General features: G+C 46.4%; 2 protein-coding genes across 2 annotated transcripts; both read right to left on the bottom strand.

Annotated features, from left to right (window-relative positions):
- Positions 1-1078: 1078 nt before the first annotated feature.
- LOC116981506 (probable G-protein coupled receptor 139) lies at positions 1079-5368 on the bottom strand. Its single transcript, XM_033034556.1, has 3 exons — positions 5299-5368; positions 3394-4237; positions 1079-1214 (listed from the first exon to the last, which is right to left on the bottom strand). The coding sequence occupies exons 1-3, from the start codon at positions 5366-5368 to the stop codon at positions 1079-1081; spliced, it is 1050 nt and encodes a 349-aa protein (XP_032890447.1).
- Positions 5369-7506: 2138 nt separating this feature from the next.
- LOC116981505 lies at positions 7507-19236 on the bottom strand. The gene is made up of 4 exons (XM_033034554.1): positions 19044-19236; positions 12641-12951; positions 11817-11850; positions 7507-7820 (listed from the first exon to the last, which is right to left on the bottom strand). Exons 1-4 carry the CDS (start codon positions 19234-19236, stop codon positions 7507-7509), a joined length of 852 nt encoding a protein of 283 aa, XP_032890445.1.
- Between the last annotated feature and the right edge of the window lie 444 nt (positions 19237-19680).

The following is a 19680-nucleotide window of genomic DNA, read 5'->3' as shown; positions in this document are numbered from 1 at the left end:
TAGGCTTACTAGGCTTGCGCAGCCCTGGAGTGACGGCGTTCTATGTTTATGAAGGTGTGAACCGGGTCGGGCGCAGATGGGCGCTTCTTCGTGGAGCATGATGGGATCCCCTACCGCGTGCGTTGGAGTTGGGGGGGGGGGCGGTGTCATGCGTACAAGTATTTCCGACTCGTCCGCATCGATTGACCCAATCACCGGACTGCTGCTAAATATCCCAACGCAGCTGCCCAGGAAAGCACCGCTGGCCCATCCGGGGCTCCCAGTTCCACTTCGGTGACCCTGGGCGGCACTGCTGACCCATCTGGGTCTGCCAGCTCCACCTAGGCTGCCCAGGGCAGTACTGCTCCCCGCCCCCCGATGTCATGTACTTGCGGCGTCGGGTGACGGAGAGGGGGGGGGGGGGGAGATGGCAGATGCAGAGGGGGAATGATTCAAAGTGGAAGAATAAACACGTCCAAGCAAGTCACCCGCAAGCTGATGGGGCCACGCCCACACCCCGACCCACCTGAACGGTGCCTGTTGGTCACAGTGATGCCCAGGAGGCACCTGGCGGGGTTCGGCAAGGAATTGAGGAGGTTCAGAAAGGGGCAAGGGAGGTTCAGAAGGGAGCTGGGGAGGCTGAACATGGGGATGAAAAGGAGAAAACTGTTTGTGTGGAGGCAGAGGACTATTCTTTTGTGGAGGTCACCCTGCCGCCGCACTTCAGCAGGACACAGAGAAGGCGTGGGCCCTTTGAGGGAGTGCACGGCCCTGGGATCAATGTCAGGAGGCAACCTTCCTCGAGACCTTCCACCCCTGTCGAGAGCGGTGACGTTCCGATCGTGTTATCTCACCAGTTGCTGGGGTTAGCTCACCTGGAAACATGTCCCCTGGAGTGGAGGACAAGCGGCGGCAACCTGAAGGGGGAATCTGGAGTGTTGGGGTTCTTTCCCAACCTGTGCTCCTCATTGGAGCCACAAGTGTAGCTGAGGGGTGTGCTGCCCCACCGACTGATGTAGTAGTGGAGACTGCAGAAACACTGACTCCTTCTGTGGGCCATGGTGAGGTTACGCCCCTAGTGGCGGAGGCTGCAGTCTCTCTAGGTGGTACTGTTGGAGCGGGTATCCTGGTTGCGGATGGGGACGGGGCTATCTCGGGTCATGACCCTCAATCGGATTCCTGGGATGCCTGCGAACCGCGGGTCCGGGGGACGCCTCTTGTTTGTTCTTTCCCAGCTGCAGTTGTGGGAGGCGGTGTGAGAGTGTAGGAGCCTGGCCATTCACAGGCCAGCTCATCGCTGTCAGATGTATCGGGAACCTCCCTCGACAATGATCCCGGGGCTGGGATCATGCTGGAGGTGGGGAAGCCCAATGTATCACAGTTATCCTTACCCCTTATCACAGTTTAAGGATAAGGGGGAAATCTTTTAGGACCGAGATGAGGGAAACATTTTTCACACAGAGAGTGGTGAATCTCTGGAATTCTCCGCCACAGAAGGTAGTTGAGGCCAGTTCATTGGCTATATTTAAGAGGGAAGTAGATGTGGCCCTTGTGGCTAAAGGGATCAGGGGGCACGGAGAGAAGACAGGTGCGTGATACTGAGTTGGATGATTAGCATGATCATATTGAATGGCGGTGCATGCTCGAAGGGCCGAATGGCCAACTCCTGCACCTATATTCTATGTTTCTATGTTTCATCAACGAGGAACATGTGCGATGTCAAACCAAAGGGCTCTCCACCAAGTTTAGTTTTGTTTATTTTAGTTCGGCTTAGTTTCGTTCAGTTTAGTTCAATTTCGTTTAGTTTTGTTTAGTTTCGTATCGTTTCTGTTCGTGATTAGTTTAGCGCGGTGCATTAGTTCGATTAGTTTGATTCCTTTAGCGCGGAAACGGACCCTTCAGCCCATCGAGTCCGCAACCACCAACGATCCCCGCACACTAACATTATCTGCACACACTAAGCACAATTTACATTTATACCAAGCCAATTACCTTGCAAACCTGTACGTTTGTGGAGTGTGGAAGGAAAGCGAATATCTGCGAGAAACCCCATGTAGGTCACGGGGAGAATGTACAAACTCCGTACAGACATGCAGCCTGAGTTAGCGCAACCCGGGACCCGGGGCTCTAGCGCTGTAAGGCGGCAACTCCAACGCTGCTACACCGTGCCGCCCTGTCATGTTTGAGGAAGCATGAGCACATGGTCAAACACAACGAGGTCGCGGAGCAACATGACCAAGGATTCCTTTATGCGCTGAAAGGCCACACCGCGCTATATCACGCGGATAGTCCCATTACGTAGACGTTGTTTCACCATCGCTGATAGATTTGTCATTGCACTTTGCGTCAAACATCAACGCTATCTTCTAGTGACTATAGTTCAGGGCAAACGTAAATGAATTCCTGGATCTCTCTATCTTTCTGCTCATTTACTGCTCAAGCTAAGCACAGAACGAAAACAACGCCATGAATTCCTGCCATTGTAAATCATTCCCCTTCGACAAACACCATTTCCAATCAGCACAGACAGATTGTAGGTAGACAAAAATACTGGAGAAACTCAGCGGGTGAGGTAGCATCTATGGAGCGAAGGGGTCCGCCCCCCCCCACCCCCACATCAGTCTGAAGAAGGGTCTATACCCGAAACGTTACCTGTTCCTTCGCTTCATAGTTGATCCCTCACCCGCTGAGTTCCTCCAGCATTTTTGTCAACGTTCGATTTATCCAGCATCTGCAGTTCTTTCTTAATCAAATGGAACCTGTGCAGTTTGTAAACTACAGCGGGAAATTTAGGTACAAATTATTTGGCCAACTTGTTTTTCGTTCCCAGCTACAAGTCCCTAATCATTAAATGAATTTATTGAGTTTATGGAAGGAGCAGCCATAGGAGGCGGTGTAGAAAGGAACAGAAGATGCTGTTTACACCGAAGAGTGGCACAAACTGCTGCAGTGCGTCGGCGGATAATGTGGATTCTGTGGAGAAAAAGGATGGACGATGTTTCAGGTCGGGACCCTTCTTCCGCCTGAAAGCAGAGCGGAGGGCACTGGATGTCGGAAGCCCAGCTGCTCCATTCTCTCAGCATACGACAGTCCCGCCATCTATGGAGCGAAGGAATAGATTGACGGAGAAACTCAGCGGGTGAGGCAGCATCGATGGAGCAAAGGAACACCTATGTCTTCGCTCCATCGATGCTGCCTCACCCGCTGAGTTTCTCCAGCATTCTGTCTACCTTCCATTGTTCCAGCAGCTGCAGTACTTTCTTAAACTAATGTTTAAACTAAATGTTTGTATTTTCACATAAATCCGATAACCAAGCCACGCACGCGTTGTTGTGATATTATTCTAATGATCATTTTACCAATTGCCCTATCTTTTTAGCGCAACGGAATGGATATGTTAGCATACGGACCAACTCATCTCTGAACTTGCGCTGTGTCACGGTGTAAATGGCCGTGTTGGTGCAGGAGCTCAGGAGCTGAAGCATAAATCCAACCTTTTCAAATTCGAACAGGTGGTTTGTCCAGGACCTGCGTAAGGACAAATTAAAACATCGAAGCGCAATAAAATGTGCGACACTTGTGGCCCAGAGCAGGATGAAGGAGCTCGAGATTGCCAGAAGTAAAACGACCGAGCGTCTGCGGTTCACCATCTCCTGGTCTTTCTTGTTCTCGCCAACGCTGAGATCTCGGAGGCTCCTGCGGACCCGACTGGCCACGGAAATACGTCTGACGGTGAGAGCGTTAAACAACAAAATCAGGCAGAATGGAATCACCGGGGTGAACAACTGTTCGATCCAAGAGAACACCATCCATTCGCGACGCATATAAAAATATACATCTTTGGCGCAGCCCAGATTCAGTTCAATTGGGATATAGGGAACGTATGCGAAGGGCAAAGGTAGGTTCTGAAGGCAGACGGACGGGGTCACTGTCAGAATAACAATCGACGCGGTTCTCTCGATGCAATATTTGGCCTTCATATTCTTAGTAGAAATCGCAACAAAGCGATCAAATGTGAAAGCGACTGTGAACCATACAGAACAATCCACCGCCACGGGAGCCAGGTAGTGTATTATTTTACACACAGGAGTGTAGGTCAAGTAGGTAGGCCACGAATAAATATCAGCAATCCGACGAAATATCACGTCAATGAGAAGCACAGAGAGGTCCGCGGTCGCCATGGCTACCATATAACGAGTGATGCACTTGGAGAGGCCGCACTTGCCACGGGACAGGATCACAATCGCCATCAGATTCACTGGGAAGGAATGAAAACATAAACTGATGAATTGTATGGGGTTTGCGACGGTGGGTGAGGGTTATTTAAACGTGCGCATATTTGGGACGATCAAACATCAATCGTTTTCTATAAAGATGTTCAATCGTCAGCAAATGATGAAATACCTGATTACCAAAACTAGTGAGATTTCCGTTTCTATTGATCTTCACATATTTATGCCAACCGTTTAATATTGATGCTTTGTTATCCCGGCATGATCGCTGCAGCTACAGGCTATTAATCAGTACTTCAAAAACCTATCTTAAAATTGCCTTCCGACCTGAGGGGGAACATGTCTGGTTGTTCACAGTGACGTTTTTTTGTTGAGTAAATTGTTCATACGATCTTCAAATCTGTCTCTGCGAAATTATTCCTGTGGAATTTCAAGAGATCTACAGAAAAAGCAGTGCCAAGTTACGGGACGGGGTATTTTTTTCTTTCTAGCGAGTGCACTACGCACTGCGGAACAGGTAGTCCTACACACAGCGAGGACGCCGTGTCGCCTGCCCTACCAACAGCGCATGTGCGGGGCATCGGTTGTGGCCAAAATCCGTGGAGGTTAAATATGTACCAGAGTCTATCAGTGGCCACCCGTCATAGAAGTCAACGCGATTCCTCTCTCCTAAGATGTACCTTGACTTATTTGAGTTTTGTTTAGATGTACAGCCCCGAAGCGGGTCCTCCGGTTCATCGAGTCCTCGCCGACCAGCGATCCCCGCAAACTAATAATATTCGACACACACGAACGACTTAAAATAAACATATACCAAACCAATTAACCTAAGAACAACCTGTCTGTCTTGGGGAGCTGGAGGAAGCCGAACATGTCGGAGAAAACCCACGCTGGTCACGTGACGAACCTACAAATTCTGTAAAGACAAGCAACAGTAGTGGGGAGCGAGCCCTGCACCATCTACCGCTGCGCCTTCGTGCAGCCCTTAAGCCTGCCGGGTTATTCCGTCTGGTCTCTTCATCTTTACTCCCCTGCGCTTTTCAAACTGTCTTTGTAAGTTCAATGAGATGTGCCGACAATTACCTACCGGGTACACCAATTGCTGCAAGAATCGGATAATACACAGATTCTATATCCACGATCTCACTATAATACATTTTAATTCGACTGTCTCGGCGATCACTCCTGGTGCTGCCACTCAGCGTTTGTCAGCGAAACAAACCAATCTCTGGCACATTTATAAAGTAAATAAAGGAGAAAATAGGCAATTAGGTAACATCCTGTGGACATTACTAACAGACTTTGGAACAAATACGTACTGTTTTCAATGTAATATCCTGAAATCACAATCATGCGGGCGACCGCTCCATACATTTCCAACAGCAGGAAGTGAAGCATGAATTTAAAAAAATCCAAACTAACGCACGCGCAGTGAAGTTGCTCGCCAATGTTCTGAGCAGCGATTTATTTCCTTGAACCTTACATCCGATGACGGGACAAGGAATGCTGACATTTCAGGCTTGTACCTGTGCAACTTGAGTTTCCAGACGGCAACAGCAGACCCAGAGCGTAACGCAGTATCGGCACCTGAGCATATCCACTGGGCACCTAGCGGCAGTTTTCTCAGAAAAGTGGCTAATGGGGGTGAAAGAGCAACAAAAGAGAGAAGAACATTAGACTTTATCGAGCATTAATAAAACACGAACATTAAATTAATTATCGTGGCAGCGTGGTTTGTCGGCTCCGTCCCAGGGTTAGCAGCCAGAAACATAGATACATAGAAACATAGCAACATAGAAAATAGGTGCAGGAGGAGGCCATTCGGCCCTTCGAGCCGGCACCGCCATTCATTGTGATCAAGGCTGATCGCCCCCTATCAATAACCCGTGCCTGCCTTCTCCCCATATCCATTGACTCCACTAGCCTCTAGAGCTCTATCTAACTCTCCCTTAAATCCATCCAGTGACTTTGCCTCCACTGCCCTCTGTGGCAGGGAATTCCATAAATTCACAACTCTCTGGGTGAAAACGTTTTTTCTCACCTCAGTCTTAAATGACCTTCCCTTTATTCTAAGACAGTGGCCCCTGATTTTGGACTCGCCCTACATTGGGAAAACATTTCCTGCATCTAGCTTGACCAGTCCTTTATAATTTTATATGTTTCTATAAGATACCCCCTCATCCTTCTAAACTCCAGTGAATGCAAGCCTAGTTTTTTCAATCGCTCCTCATATGACAGTCCCGCCATCCCAGGGATCAATCTCGTGAACCTACGCTGCACTGCCTCAATCACAAGGATGTCCTTCCTCAAATTAGGAGACCAAAACTGTACACGATACTCCAAATGTGGTCTCACCAGAGGCCTACACAACTGCTGCAGAAGAACCTCTTTACTCCTATACTGAAATCCTCTTGTTATGAAGGCCAACATTCCATTAGCTTTCTTCACTGCCTGCTGTACCTGCACGCCAACTTTCAGTGACCGGTGTACAAGGACGCCCAGGTCTCGCTGCACCTCCCCCTTACCTAACCTAACTCCATTGAGATAATAATCTGCCCCCTTGTTTTTGCCGCCAAAGTGGATAACCTCACATTTATCTATATTATACTGCATTTGCCACGCATCTGCCCAGCCACTCAACCTGTCCAGGTCACCCTGCAAACTTCTAACATCCTCTTCACATTTCACACTGCCACCCAGCTTTGTGTCATCCGCAAACTTGCTAGTGTTGCTCCTAATTCCCTCTTCCAAATCATTAATATATATGGTTAACAGTTGCGGCCCCAACAGTCTTGCGGCACTCCGTTCGCCACTGCCTGCCATTCTGAAAAGGACCCGTTCACTTTGCTTCCCGTCTGCCAACCAATTTTCTATCCATGTCAACACCCAACCCCAGGTTCAGGAATAACTACTTCCCCACAGCCATCAGGCTATTAAACCTGGCTCGGACAAAACTCTGATTATTAATAACCACTTTCTGCTATTTGCACTTTATCAGTTTATTTATTCATGTGTGTATATATTTATATCATGGTATATGGACACATTTATCTGTTTTGTAGTAAATGCCTACTATTTTCTGTGTGCTTAAGCAAAGCAAGAATTTAATTGTTCTATACAGGGACACATGACAATAAACTTACTTGAACTTGAACTTGAACTTGAACTAGTCATGGCGCAACTCGTCCTTGATTGTGCTGCGAGCCCTGCCGAGGCCGCGTGAGCTTTAAGTAAAATCTTTGTGCCTGTATTCCGCCACGCTGAGGTTTTGGTACAGCCGTCTCACTACGCTCTGTCACTGTGCGATGCGCGGACTCATCCCACAGTAATACACAGCCTCGTCGCTCGGCAGTACTTCAGATAGCGTTAACTGACTGATTTTCTGGGCAGGATCGAGAGAACCAGAAATACGACCATCGGCAGCCTCTTCCTCATCTTGCTTTCCTGAAGTATGTCTTTGGAGCAGGAATTCCAGAGCCTGCCCTGAGAACTGCCGGTACCAGTGTACTGTGTACGAGCAGAATCCGGAATATACGCAGTTAAGGGTGGCAGTGTCACCAGAAAGAGAGGATTGTTGAGGCGGGCTCTGGGAACCCGCGGAAATGGAATCTGCGGAAAATAACAGGGGAATAGTTATTGTTTTAACATTGACTGTTGGAGACTGAACACACACAGAAACTAGTTACCGTCTTCGGTAGTTCATCACATTTTTGCAAAATGTATGGAAACGTTATTGATGAATATTGTAAATGTTCCCACAACTAGTTGAGATTTAATTTCGTTTCGGTTAGTTTACTTTAGTTTAGTTTGGTTTAGTTTACATTAGTTCAGTTTAGTTTACTTTAGTTCAGTTTAGTTCCGTGTAGTTCAGTTTAGTTTTGGGACACAGCGCGGAAACGGACCCTTCGGCCCTCCAAGTCCGCGCCGCCCTGCAATCCCCGCACATTAACACTATCCCACACACATGATGGATAATTTACATGTATAGACAGACAATTACCCTTCAAAACTGTCCGTATTTGGAGTGTGGGAAGAAACCCTAGATCTCGAAGAAAACCCACGCAGATTATGGGGAGAACATACAACTTTCGTACAACCAACACCCGGAGTCGGGATCGAACTGGGCTAAAAGCGCTGTTCGGCAGCACCTCTACCGTTACGCCACCGTGCTGCCGTTGTGAAATCACTGGCGAATATCAGCGAGGTCAAACTCTGATTATGAAAATGAAATTAAAAACATTCCAGGCTGTGGGAACAGTAAAAGCGAGCACGGGATAATAGTGGAGCTGATTCAGTGAGTCGGGATCCGGTGATTGAGCCAAATTACCTTTGTCGGTTCTCGAACATTTTGTAATTGGTTAATTCTCTAACAATTTGTAATTTTCATTAAAGCAATAGAACTAGTCATTCTCCCCACAACTTGACTGAAGTGTATCCCTTCCTGGATATGGTCAAGGTTCAACAGTGATGTTTTGGCATTTAAGACATAAGGTCATAAGGTCATGTGATAGGAGTATAATTAGGCCATTCGGCCCGTCAAGCCTGCTCCGCCATTCAATGATGGCTGAACTATCTCACCGTCGGAACCCCATTCTCATGCATTTCCCTCATAAACTGTGATGCATCGACAAACATAAGTCTATCTATCGGTGCGTTATTTTCCCCCCTGACTTGGCCTCTGCAGCCTTCTGTGTTTAAAAACACGGAGTGAGTAACTTTGGCACGAAGGTCATCGTTTAAGTGCAATTTACACAACCCGGGATAAATGCTTTGCCCTTTATGTATTAAGAGTTGTTTTTTCTTCACTGGGCCACGTCCTTCTGCGTTTTACTTTCATTTAATTGAAGAACAGTTTTGATTTTCAATCTTGGTCGTTCGCTTTTTGCTGCCTGCGGTTCATATTTTCCCCTCCCGATAACCGTTTCAACAGTTCTGGCAGCTGTCGTTTGATTTCAGTTTCAGGAATGTTTACAGAGGGCCCAGCTTCACTCACAGCCCATCTACTCGCCTGCCAACCTCGCTCCGTCCCCTGGAAATAAGAAAACGTTTGTTTCCCAGGCTCTCACACGCAGCGGGCGTGGATCAATCCCATGAATTGTATGGGATACATTTATAAGCCAGTTGTAATGATAAGGTGGTTAGCATGACTTCAATAGTTGGTAAGATTTTAGAGACCATTAGTAAAAATGAGGTTCCAGTTACTTTGAAGCACACGGCGAAGTCAGCAAAGGGGGGGGGGGGGAGCGGGCTCTTGCCTGACAAATCTTTTTACAATCCCTGTGAACGTAACAAACAGGATGGACAAAGGAAAGTCAGAAATGCTGCTTACTTAAATTTTCTGATGCATTTTAAACGGTGCAGGACGCGAAGCGGCTAATTAAGATTGGCGTATTGGTGTTAGAGATAAGGTATCAGTGTGGATAGAGGATAGGCTCTCCGTTGCAGGGCAAACTATTGGAATGAAAGTGATCTTTTCCGCTTGCTCCCTTTCACTAATGGGACAATGTTGGGTCCACTACTTTGCACGTTGTATGTTTACGATCTGGATGATGGAATTGATGGCTTTGCGGCTGATATCGCGGACGATGCCAAAAATAGGTGAAGGGGCAGGTAGTGTTGAGTAAGCATGGAGTCTGCAGAGTTACTTGAACAAGTTGGGAGAAGGGGCTAATAAGTGACAGATGGAATACTACACACCACACTATACGGGCATGCACTTTGTCGGATGGAATAACTGCGTCGACTATTTTCTAAATGGGGAGAGGATTCAGAAATAGAGATGCAAAGGGACTTGGGAATGTTGGTGCGGGAATTCCAAAATGTGGATTTGCAGAGTGAATCGTCGTTCAGGGAGACAAGTTAAATTTTAGCAATAATTTCGAGGTGACTAGAATATAAAAATAGGGATCTAATGTAAATGGTAGATGTTTTTTTAGGCACTGATTTGATCACATTTGGAATATCGCGAGCAGTTTAGGGTCCTGTATCTGAGGAAGGATATGGTGGCATTCGAGATTGCCAAGCGGAGGTTTACGCGAATTATTTGGGAGGTCATTCGGTCGCGCATAATAAGCGTTTGCTAACTCCAAGCCTACACACGTTGGACTTGAAAAGGAGAAGTTCTGTTCATTCTGATCACTCTGATTGAGATTTGAGCAGCATTGACATCGGCATTCCGTCCTCACGTTCCAAACTCGGATGCTTTCCCCCTTTTCTCTGAATTGAGCCTTGCTACATATCGCAGTCTTCATCCACGCACTTTTAGTTTTCACTTCCAACGGCGGATTTCAATTTCCACGACCGGCCAATGGCCTAACTCTGCTTCTATGCCTTATGTTATTTGTCTTTGTTTTGGATGTGGGCATAGTTGTTAAGGCCAACAGGCATTGCCCGTTAGAATCAAATGTAACGATTCCAGTGTGTTCAAATGTATTCTATTCCCACAACGGAACAGTGACATTCTTACTTGTAGATGCACACAGGCCTAGACATACAATATGCTTTATCAGATAATAGTCATAGAGTCATGGGGCGATATAACGCGGAAACTGGCTCTTCGGCTCACGTTGCCCACACCGGCCAACATGTCACAGCTACATTAGTGCCACATGCCCGCGTTTGGTCCAAATCCATACAAACCTGGCCTGTCCTTCTACTTGTCTAACTGACTCTTAAACAGTGGGACAGTGCCAGCTTCAACTATGTACTCTGGCAACTTGTTCTGTTCACCCACTACCCTCCGTGTGAAAACGTTATGGAGGGGGTATGGAGAAAAGGCAGGTACAGGATACTGAGTTGGATGAACAGCCATGGTGATATTGAATGGCGGTGCACGCTCGAAGGGCCGAATGGCCTTCTCCAGCACCTATTTTCTATATTTCGATGTGTCTATGTTACCGCTCAAATCCTATTAAATCTTCCCCTTCAGCCCAAACACCGGTCCTCGACTCACCTATTCTGCACAAGAGACTCTGCGTTTCTACCCGATCTATTCTCCCCATGATTTTATACACTTCCGTACGATCAGTCCATTCCTCTCCTAATGAATGATGCAAAAACGAACTATAATTTAACGGCCACAATCCTAGAGCAACAACAAAAAAAACAAATCCTTTGTATAACCAGAGACAATTATGAAACGTTTATGAACACAATGGGCTGCAGTACCTTGTAGACCAAGAGGGTGAATTCGTATAGTGTTTTGGAGCAAGCCGGCGGTTTGGTGGTAGCATTAACTGCGCGGGTCAGGCAGCATTTCAAGAGAACATTGATAGCCCACATTTGGTATCTAGACTTCAGAATCTGATTTCAGCGTCCGTATTTACTTGTGTCTGCCTAAAAATCCATAGCTGTGGTTAGCACGGTGTGGTGTTCCCGATCCTGATGGTTTTGGGGAAGAGGCTGGTTAATTTTGTGCTCCCGGGGAACCCGACATATCCTCTCATTGGACTCACGCGTACCGTAACATCTGGAGCAAGTTGCCGGAACCCTTTATAAATATAATCTGTTTCAATTGGAAAGCAATTGATGCCTCGTGATCTAATATTAAAGGGAACTGAATATTTCCAAGAACAGCCGTGGATAAGAGAGGTTTAGGGTACTTACCGGCTGTGACAGTCACCGTAGTCCCCTTCCCATCCTGATAGTAAGTGGCCCATGAAGCCCAGCCACAATGCCCCGTCTCTCGATGCTCGTGGTACAAGAACTGTTCTCACCTCGATTTGCCCGGCAACCATTAGCATCGCTGTCCAATTATTCCAGGAGTTTCAGACCAACCAGTAACTGTCCTTGCTCCCCAATCCTCGGTAGGTCGACCGGTTCCCGCTAAGAAACAGAGCTAAGAGCAGAGTGATCTCCTACGCAGGCTGGTGTGCTTTGACAAACGGAACCAATTATCAAGGAATTTTAACGGAATGTGGTAATCCCTGTGTAATTTATCTGGACTACAGCGTCACGAACAATAATCGTGTGATTTTGGTTCCGGAACCCAAGAATATATATCTTGAATGGGGTGAGTTTATACTCGACTCTCCTACACTGTGGATATCCCGCTGCCACAAGTTGTTTCACGTCACTTTCAAATCCCCAGGCGCCATGCGAGATGGGCGGGCAGGAGATTAACGTTCAGCGAATGCATTTCTCAGATTGCAGTTTGTGTAACTGGATCCCGTCTGGAGTTGTGCATCAGAAGAGTGGTCAGTCATTCTCGATGGCAGTTCGTTTACACCATTTTCGGTAAAGGGGGCATTATCCAGCCGCACTCGCCAAATAGAGAAAACCCATTGTTTGACTCGCACGCATTTCATCCGGTACAACCCAGAATGCAGGGCAGGCGGGACAAAGCGGGACCGTGGGTTACCTGGTGGATTCACCTCGCGTCTTCACGTTGCTACTAGAATCTGCCTTCAGGGTTTTTGTATTGCTGGAACCGCAGGCCCATCACTGTGTGTTCTCCACTTGTACTCAGCTTGACAGTAATATGTGGCCATGTCCTCAACTCTCAAACGAATAATTTTCACCGTAAAGGTCTTTTCCGCTTTATTGGTCGACACAACAAACCGTCCACCTGTCGTGATCCGCTGCCGTTTAGCACCGGGTTGTGCTTGCTTGAAGAAACGTCCTACATTAAATACGTAGCTGCCACTGGAACCAACATGGAAAAGGAAGGTGATGGTGACGGACTCACACTCTTTTCCAGTCACCGCATTCGGACTCTGGGTCACTGACTGACTGAAGGTGTCTGTAGATTAAACACAGGGAGAGGTGAGTGGGAATTCCTGGCGAACCACGGCAGAAGGATACATCGCGGGCAGTGTTTGAAATTCAGGTCGGAGTGGACTCGAGTTGTTTTATGTTAAAGCCGCACTGTGTGGGAGTAGGGGACCGGTACTCACGGCGTAAGCAGAGTGACAGCACAAAAACAGGAGGATTCCGCCTTCTCCGGGAATGAGATAATATATATAAGCATCTGGATAAACAGGGTCTGATTAGGAACAGTCAGCATGGATTTGTGCCTGGAAGGTCATGTTTGACTAATCTTGAATTTTTTGAAGAGGTTACTAGGGAAATTGACGAGGGTAAAGCAGTGGATGTTGTCTATATGGACTTTAGTAAGGCCTTTGACAAGGTTCCTCAAGGAAGGTTGGTTAAGAAGGTTCAACTGTTGGGTATAAATGCAGGAGTAGCAAGATGGATTCAACAGTGGCTGAATGGGAGAAGCCAGAGGGTAATGGTGGATGGTTGTTTGTCGGGTTGGAGGCAGGTGACTAATGGGGTGCCTCAGGGATCGGTGTTGGGTCCTTTGTTGTTTGTCATGTACATCAATGATCTGGATGAAGGTGCGGTAAATTGGATTAGTAAGTAGGCAGATGATACCAAGATAGGGGGTGTTGTGGATAATGAAGAGGATTTCCAAAGTCTACAGAGTGATTTAGGCCATTTGGAAGAATGGGCTGAAAGATGGCAGATGTAGTTTAATGCAAATAAATGTGAGGTGCTACACCTTGGCAGGACAAATCAAAATATGACGTACATGGTAAATGGTAGGGAATTGAAGAATACAGTTGAACAGAGGGATCTGGGAATAACCGTGCATAGTTCCTTGAAGGTGGAATCTCATATAGATAGGGTGGTAAAGAAAGCCTTTGATATGTTAGGCCTTTATAAATCAGAGCATTGTGTATAGAAGCTGGGATGTAATGTTAAAATTGTACAAGGCATTGGTGAGACCAAATCAGGAGTATGCTGTACAATTTTGGTCGCCCAATTATAGGAAGGATGTCAACAAAATAGAGAGAGTACAGAGGAGATTTACTAGAATGTTGCCAGGGTTTCAACAACTAAGTTACAGAGAAAGGTTGAATAAGTTAGGTCTTTATTCTCTGGAGCGCAGAAGGTTAAGGGGGGATCTGATAGAGGTCTTTAAAATGATGAGAGGGATAGACAGAATTGATGTGGATCAGCTTTTCCCTTTGAGAAAAGGGAAGTTTCAAACAAGAGGACATGACTTCAGAATTAAGAGACAGAAGTTTAGGGGTAACATGAGGGGGAACTTATTTACTCAGAGAGTGGTAGCGATGTGGAATGAGCTTCCAGTGGAAGTGGTGGAGGCAGGTTCGTTGGTATAATTTAAAAATAAATTGGATAGGCATATGGATGAGAAGGGAATGGAGGGTTATGGTATGAGTGCAGGCAGGTGGGACTAAGGGAAAACAGTTGTTCGGCACGGTCTTGTAGGGCCGAGATGGCCTGTTCCCGTGCTGTAATTGTTATATGGTTATATGGTATATGGTTAATGAATGGTTCACGTGACGAGAGGCTGGAAACCAGGTCGCCAGACAGATCCTGCAGCCTATCCCGGAGAACTGAGCGGGAACCTCAGATGGCCTGTTCGTTTCGGTGCGGGAGGTGTTCTGGTAACGTTTGAAAAAATCCCAATCGATGTGCGAGGAGACTGAGAAGGGGATGTGCGAGAGAGTTTGAGAAGGGGATCCTTAAACCTGCTGCTTTGTTTGGTGGCTTAGAATCTGATGTGAAACTTCTGATGTGGCTCTGACGTTTCTCTGACGTTCAGTTGACCATCTGAACCATTCAGGCAGCTGAACAATGAGGGGAGTTTCTATTTTTCTATGTTTCTATGTATTCACTGGAATTTAGAAGGATGATAGGGTATCTTGCAGAAACGGAAACAATTATAAAAGGACTGGTCAAGCTAGATGCAGGAACGATGTTCCAAATGCTGGCAGGGTCCAGAACCAGAATGCACAGACTAAGAGTAAAGGGGAGATCAATTAAAACTCAGATGAGACAAATCTTATTCACCCAGAGAGTTGTGAATTTGTGGAAATCTCTATCACAGAAGGCAATGGAGGCCAATTCACTGGATGAAATTAAAAGAGAGCTAGATAGAGTTCTTGGGGCTGGGTGAATCAAGATGAATGAGGAGAAGGCAGGCACGTGTTACTGATAGTGGATGAGCAGCCATGTTTAATAGGCATGGCGGTGCTGACTTGAAGGGCCATACAGCCTCCTCGTGCACCTATCTTTTATGTTTTGATGTTTCTATTTAAAATCAGTACCCCGTTCCTGCTTTCTCCCCATATCCCTTGTTTCCTTTAGCCCCAAAGAGCTAAATCTAACTCTCTCGTGAAATCTTCCAGTGAATTTTTCTCTACTGCCTCTGTGGCAGAGCATTCCACAGATTCACAACTCTCTGGGTGAAACAGATTTTCCTCATCTCTGTCCTAAGTTGTCTTGGGCCCTTGTGAGACCGCCTTTGTGAGCGATTTTGGTCTCCTAATTTGTGGAAGGACAAGATTGCTATTGAGGAAGTGCAGCATCGGTTCTCCAGGTTAATTCCCGCGATGGCGGGACTGACATATGATGAATGAATAGGTTGAGAGGGCTTGTATTTACTGGCATTTTGAAGGACGAGAGGGGATTTTATAGAAACATATAAAATTCTTAAAGGGTTGGATAGGCTAGATGCAGGAAACATGTTCCCGATGTTGGTGGAGTCCAGAATAAGGATTCACAGTTTAAGAATAAGGATAGGCCATTTAGGACTGAGATGAGGGCACATTTCTTTCACCCAGAGAGTTGTGAATCTGTGGAATTCTCTGGCACAGAATATTCACTGGATGTTTCAAGAGAGAGTTAGATTTAGCTCTTGGGACTAAAGGAATCAAGGGATATGGGGTAAAAACAGGAACGAGGTTCTGATTTTAGATGATCAGCCATGACGACATTGAATGGTCGCGCTGGCTCGAAGCACAGAGTGGCCTAATCCTGCATCACATTTTCTGCTAGAAACAGAGAAACATAGAAAATAGGTGCAGTAGTAGGCCATTCGGCCCTGCGAGCCAACACCGCCATTCAATATGATCATGGCTGATTATCCAACTCAGTATCCTGTACCTGCCTTCTCTCCATACCTTTAGCCACAAGGTCCACATCTAACTCCCTCTTAAATATAGCCAATGAACTGTCCTCAACTAACTTCTGTGGTAGAGATTTCCACAGATTCACCACTGTGTGAAAAATGTTTTTCTCATCTCCGTCCTAATAGATTTCCCACTTATCCTTAAACTGTGACCCCTTGTTCTGGACCTCCCCAACATCGGGAACAATCATCCTGCATCTAGCCTGTCCAACCCCTTAAGAATGTTGTACGTTTATATAAGATCCCCCCTCAATCTTCTAAATTGTTCCTATGTTTCTAAATGGCCTACCACTTATTCGTAAACTGGGACCTCTGTTTCTGGACTCTCTCAATATCCCGAACATTTTTCCTGCATCTAGCCGGTCCAATATTCTTGCTCTTGTGGGAATGCAGCGTAGGTTCCCGTGGTTAATTTCTAGAAATACGAGGTTGTCATATGCTGAGAGAATGGGGCGGCTGGGTTTGTATATTCTGTAATTCAGAAGAATGAGAGGATATCTTATTGAAACATATAAGATTATTAAAGCTTTGGACACGCAAGAGGCATGAGTCATGTTCACGAAGTTGGGAGAGTCCAGAACCAGGGGCCACTGTTTAAGAATAAGGTGAATCTGAGTATTACATGGAAAACAGAAGATGTTTGTTCAAAAGTGTGTAAGTAATGTCCACAGGGATGTAATCTCGCTGCCTGTTTTTCCCTTTGTCTACATTATAAATATGCTAGATATTTGTTTGTTTCGCTGACAACCGCTGAGCGGCAGCACAAGGAGTGATCGCCTGGACCCCCGCATTAAAATGCATTATGAGGAGATCGCGGATATAGAAAATGTGTATTACCCGATTCTGGCAACAATCGGTATACCTGGTAGGTAATTGTCGGTACATCTCATGGAACTAACAAAGACTATTTTAAAAACGCAGAATATTAAAGGTTAAGAGAACATACCGAATAATTAGCAGGCGTTAGGGCTGCACGGTGGCGCAGCGCTAGACAAACGATCTTACAGCGGATGTCTGTGCTGAGTTTGTACCTCGTCCCCGTAACCTTTTAGGTTTTCCACGAGATCTTCGGTTACCTCCCACGCTCCATAAAATTAAAATAAATTGTCCCTGGTGTGTGTCGGCTCGTGTTAGTGTGCACGATCGGCGCGGATTATGTGGGCTGTTTTCCTGTTTTCGCGCTGTATTCCTAAACTAAAATAAACTAAGCAATGTACATCTTAGGAGCGAGGAAGCGCGGTGGTGTGTGTGATGGATGCCGCTCATTGACGTTGGCAGGAAGGTAGCCTTCAGAGCTTTTTACTGAAATCAATGCCGGTAGGTGAAGCGAAACTTCGTCCTCGCTGCGAGTGGCAGTTTCTGTTCCACTGTGCGTACTGCGCTCGGCAGAACGAGAAATACACTGCGGCCACTCATTTGGCACTGCATTTTCTGTATCGCTCTTAAATTATCATAGGGATAACTTCGCAGAGACAGGTTTGAAGGTCGTACGTACAACCTGTTCCACAAAATCGGAGTACAGATAAAATAAACTACAAGTGCAGAGATCTTACAGTGGAACCAAATAACTGGTTAACTCAGCCAGTCTTGCAGCGGCTCTGGAGGACCGACGCGGTCGACGTATCGGGTTGGGATCATTATTCCGATCAAAGTCTGAAGAAGGGGCTCGAGTTGATACGTCGCCTATCTATGTCCTCCAGAGATATTGCTTCCGCCACTGAGATACTCCAGCACCTTTTCTTGTCAGGTACAGAAAACAGGTCCGCCCGCTGTTCGGCAGAAAATACTTGCCCGTTATGTTGTTAGCCCTTCGAGCCTGCACCGCCATTCAATATGATCATGGCTGATCATCCAACTCAGTATCCTGTACCTGCCTTCTCTCCATACCCTCTGATCCCCTTAGCCACAAGGGCCACATCTAACTCCATCTTAAATATAGCCAATGAACTGGCCTCGACTACCCTCTGTGGCAGAGAGTTCCAGAGATTCACCACTCTCTGTGTGAAAAACACTAACTGACCGGTTGAAAATATTGTATATTTTCCATCAACGATGGATGTTACATCAACATCAAGCGATTGGCATAATGATGTGAAGATTAGTACATAAGGCAACCCCGCTAATTTTGGTAAACGGGATTTTATTCATTTGCAGACTAAATTCCTGATTTCTAAAATCGGATGTCGTTTGTACCAATATTTTCATCTCTATGTAATTATTTTCTACATAAGGCAATGCCACTAATCAGGAATTTAATAAATCTTTCTGGCAAACATTTGACGGATGACTGTCCCAAATATTGATTAATTAAATAAATAGTCTCTACCACTGGCGACACAGGTTTAAATTACTCCGTCTGCTCCCATCCACCAACGCGTACACCACACAATTAATCAGTTTCTGTTTTCATTCTTTCCCAGTGAATCTGATGGCGATTGTGATCCTGTCCCGTGGCAAGTGCGGCCTCTCCAAGTGCATCACTCGTTACATGGTAGCAATGGCGACCGCGGACCTCTCCGTGATTCTCTGTGAGGTGATATTTCACCGGATTGCTGATGTGTATTGGTGGCATGCTTCCTTGCCCTACACTCCTGTGTGTAAAATGACAATCTACCTTGCATCAGTCACTGTGAATTGTTCTGTGTGGTTCACAGTCGCTTTCACCTTTGATCGCTTTGTTGCGATTTCTACTGAAAAAATGAAAACAAAATATTGTACGGAGAGAACCGCGACGATTGTTATCCTGACAGTGAGCCCGTTCGTCTGCCTCAAAAATCTACCCTTGCCCTTTGCATACACTTCTTTTTACGGAACGGCTAGAGACCTGGGCTGCCTGAAACTCGTATATTTCTACGTTGATCCCGAATGGATAGTGTTCTCTTGGGCCGAACAGTTGTTCACCCCGGTGATTCCATTCTGTCTGATTTTGTTGTTTAACGCGCTCACCGTCAGACGTATTTTCGTGGCCAGCCGGGTCCGCAGGAACCTCCGGGACCTCAGCGGTGGCGAGAAAAAGAAAGACCAGGAGATGTTGAACCGCAGACGGTCGGTCGTTTTACTTCTGGCAATCTCGAGCTGCTTCATCCTACTCTGGGCCACAAGTGTTGCACAGTTTATTGCGGTTCGATGTTTGAATGTGTTTATGCACAAGGCCTGGGGAAACCCCTTGGGTGGATTGGAAAGGGTTGGATTGATGCTTCAGCTGCTGAGCTCCTGCACCAACACGGCCATTTACACCGTGACCCAGAGAAAGTTCAGAGAGGAGCTGTTTCGTGTACTAACATATCCGATCATTTGCACTGGAAAGATATTTAAATGGGTAAAGTGTGGGTTAAAATAACTTAACACAAACGAGTGACCAGCTGGTGCAACCATGCGTTGCTTTGCTGTAGGGTTTATATGGAAATACAGCATTTTATGTCCATTCGCCCTGTCGGACACGCCCAGCTGCTTAGTAGGTTCATGGGCTCAATTGAGTCTCTCCTCTTGTACGTATTCCCATGTGCCCCGTTCAATCATCCAACTTCC

Source organism: Amblyraja radiata, chromosome 15 (assembly GCF_010909765.2).
Source record: "Amblyraja radiata isolate CabotCenter1 chromosome 15, sAmbRad1.1.pri, whole genome shotgun sequence".
In the NCBI taxonomy this organism is placed as follows: Eukaryota; Metazoa; Chordata; class Chondrichthyes; order Rajiformes; family Rajidae; genus Amblyraja; species Amblyraja radiata.
The sequence above is the reverse complement of the archived record's forward strand: the minus strand, read 5'-3'. Positions and strand labels throughout refer to the sequence as shown.

Bases quoted from the DNA above. Each gene is read 5' to 3' on its own strand.
- LOC116981505 (XM_033034554.1), bottom strand. From the start codon at position 19,236: ATGAAGCAGCTCGAGATTGCCAGAAGTAAAACGACCGACCGTCTGCGG. The intron at 12,952-19,043 runs GTTCGGCCCAAG...TTTAATCTACAG, and splicing joins AATCACCGGGGTGAACAACT to ACACCTTCAGTCAGTCAGTG. The intron at 7,821-11,816 runs GTAAGTACCCTA...TATTTTCCGCAG, and splicing joins TACGGTGACTGTCACAGCCG to ATTCCATTTCCGCGGGTTCC.
- LOC116981506 (XM_033034556.1), bottom strand. From the start codon at position 5,368: ATGTATTATAGTGAGATCGTGGATATAGAATCTGTGTATTATCCGATT. The intron at 4,238-5,298 runs GTAGGTAATTGT...ATTCCTTCCCAG, and splicing joins TGCAGCAATTGGTGTACCCG to TGAATCTGATGGCGATTGTG. The intron at 1,215-3,393 runs GTTGGTCCGTAT...CCACAACTGCAG, and splicing joins CAGCGCAAGTTCAGAGATGA to CTGGGAAAGAACAAACAAGA.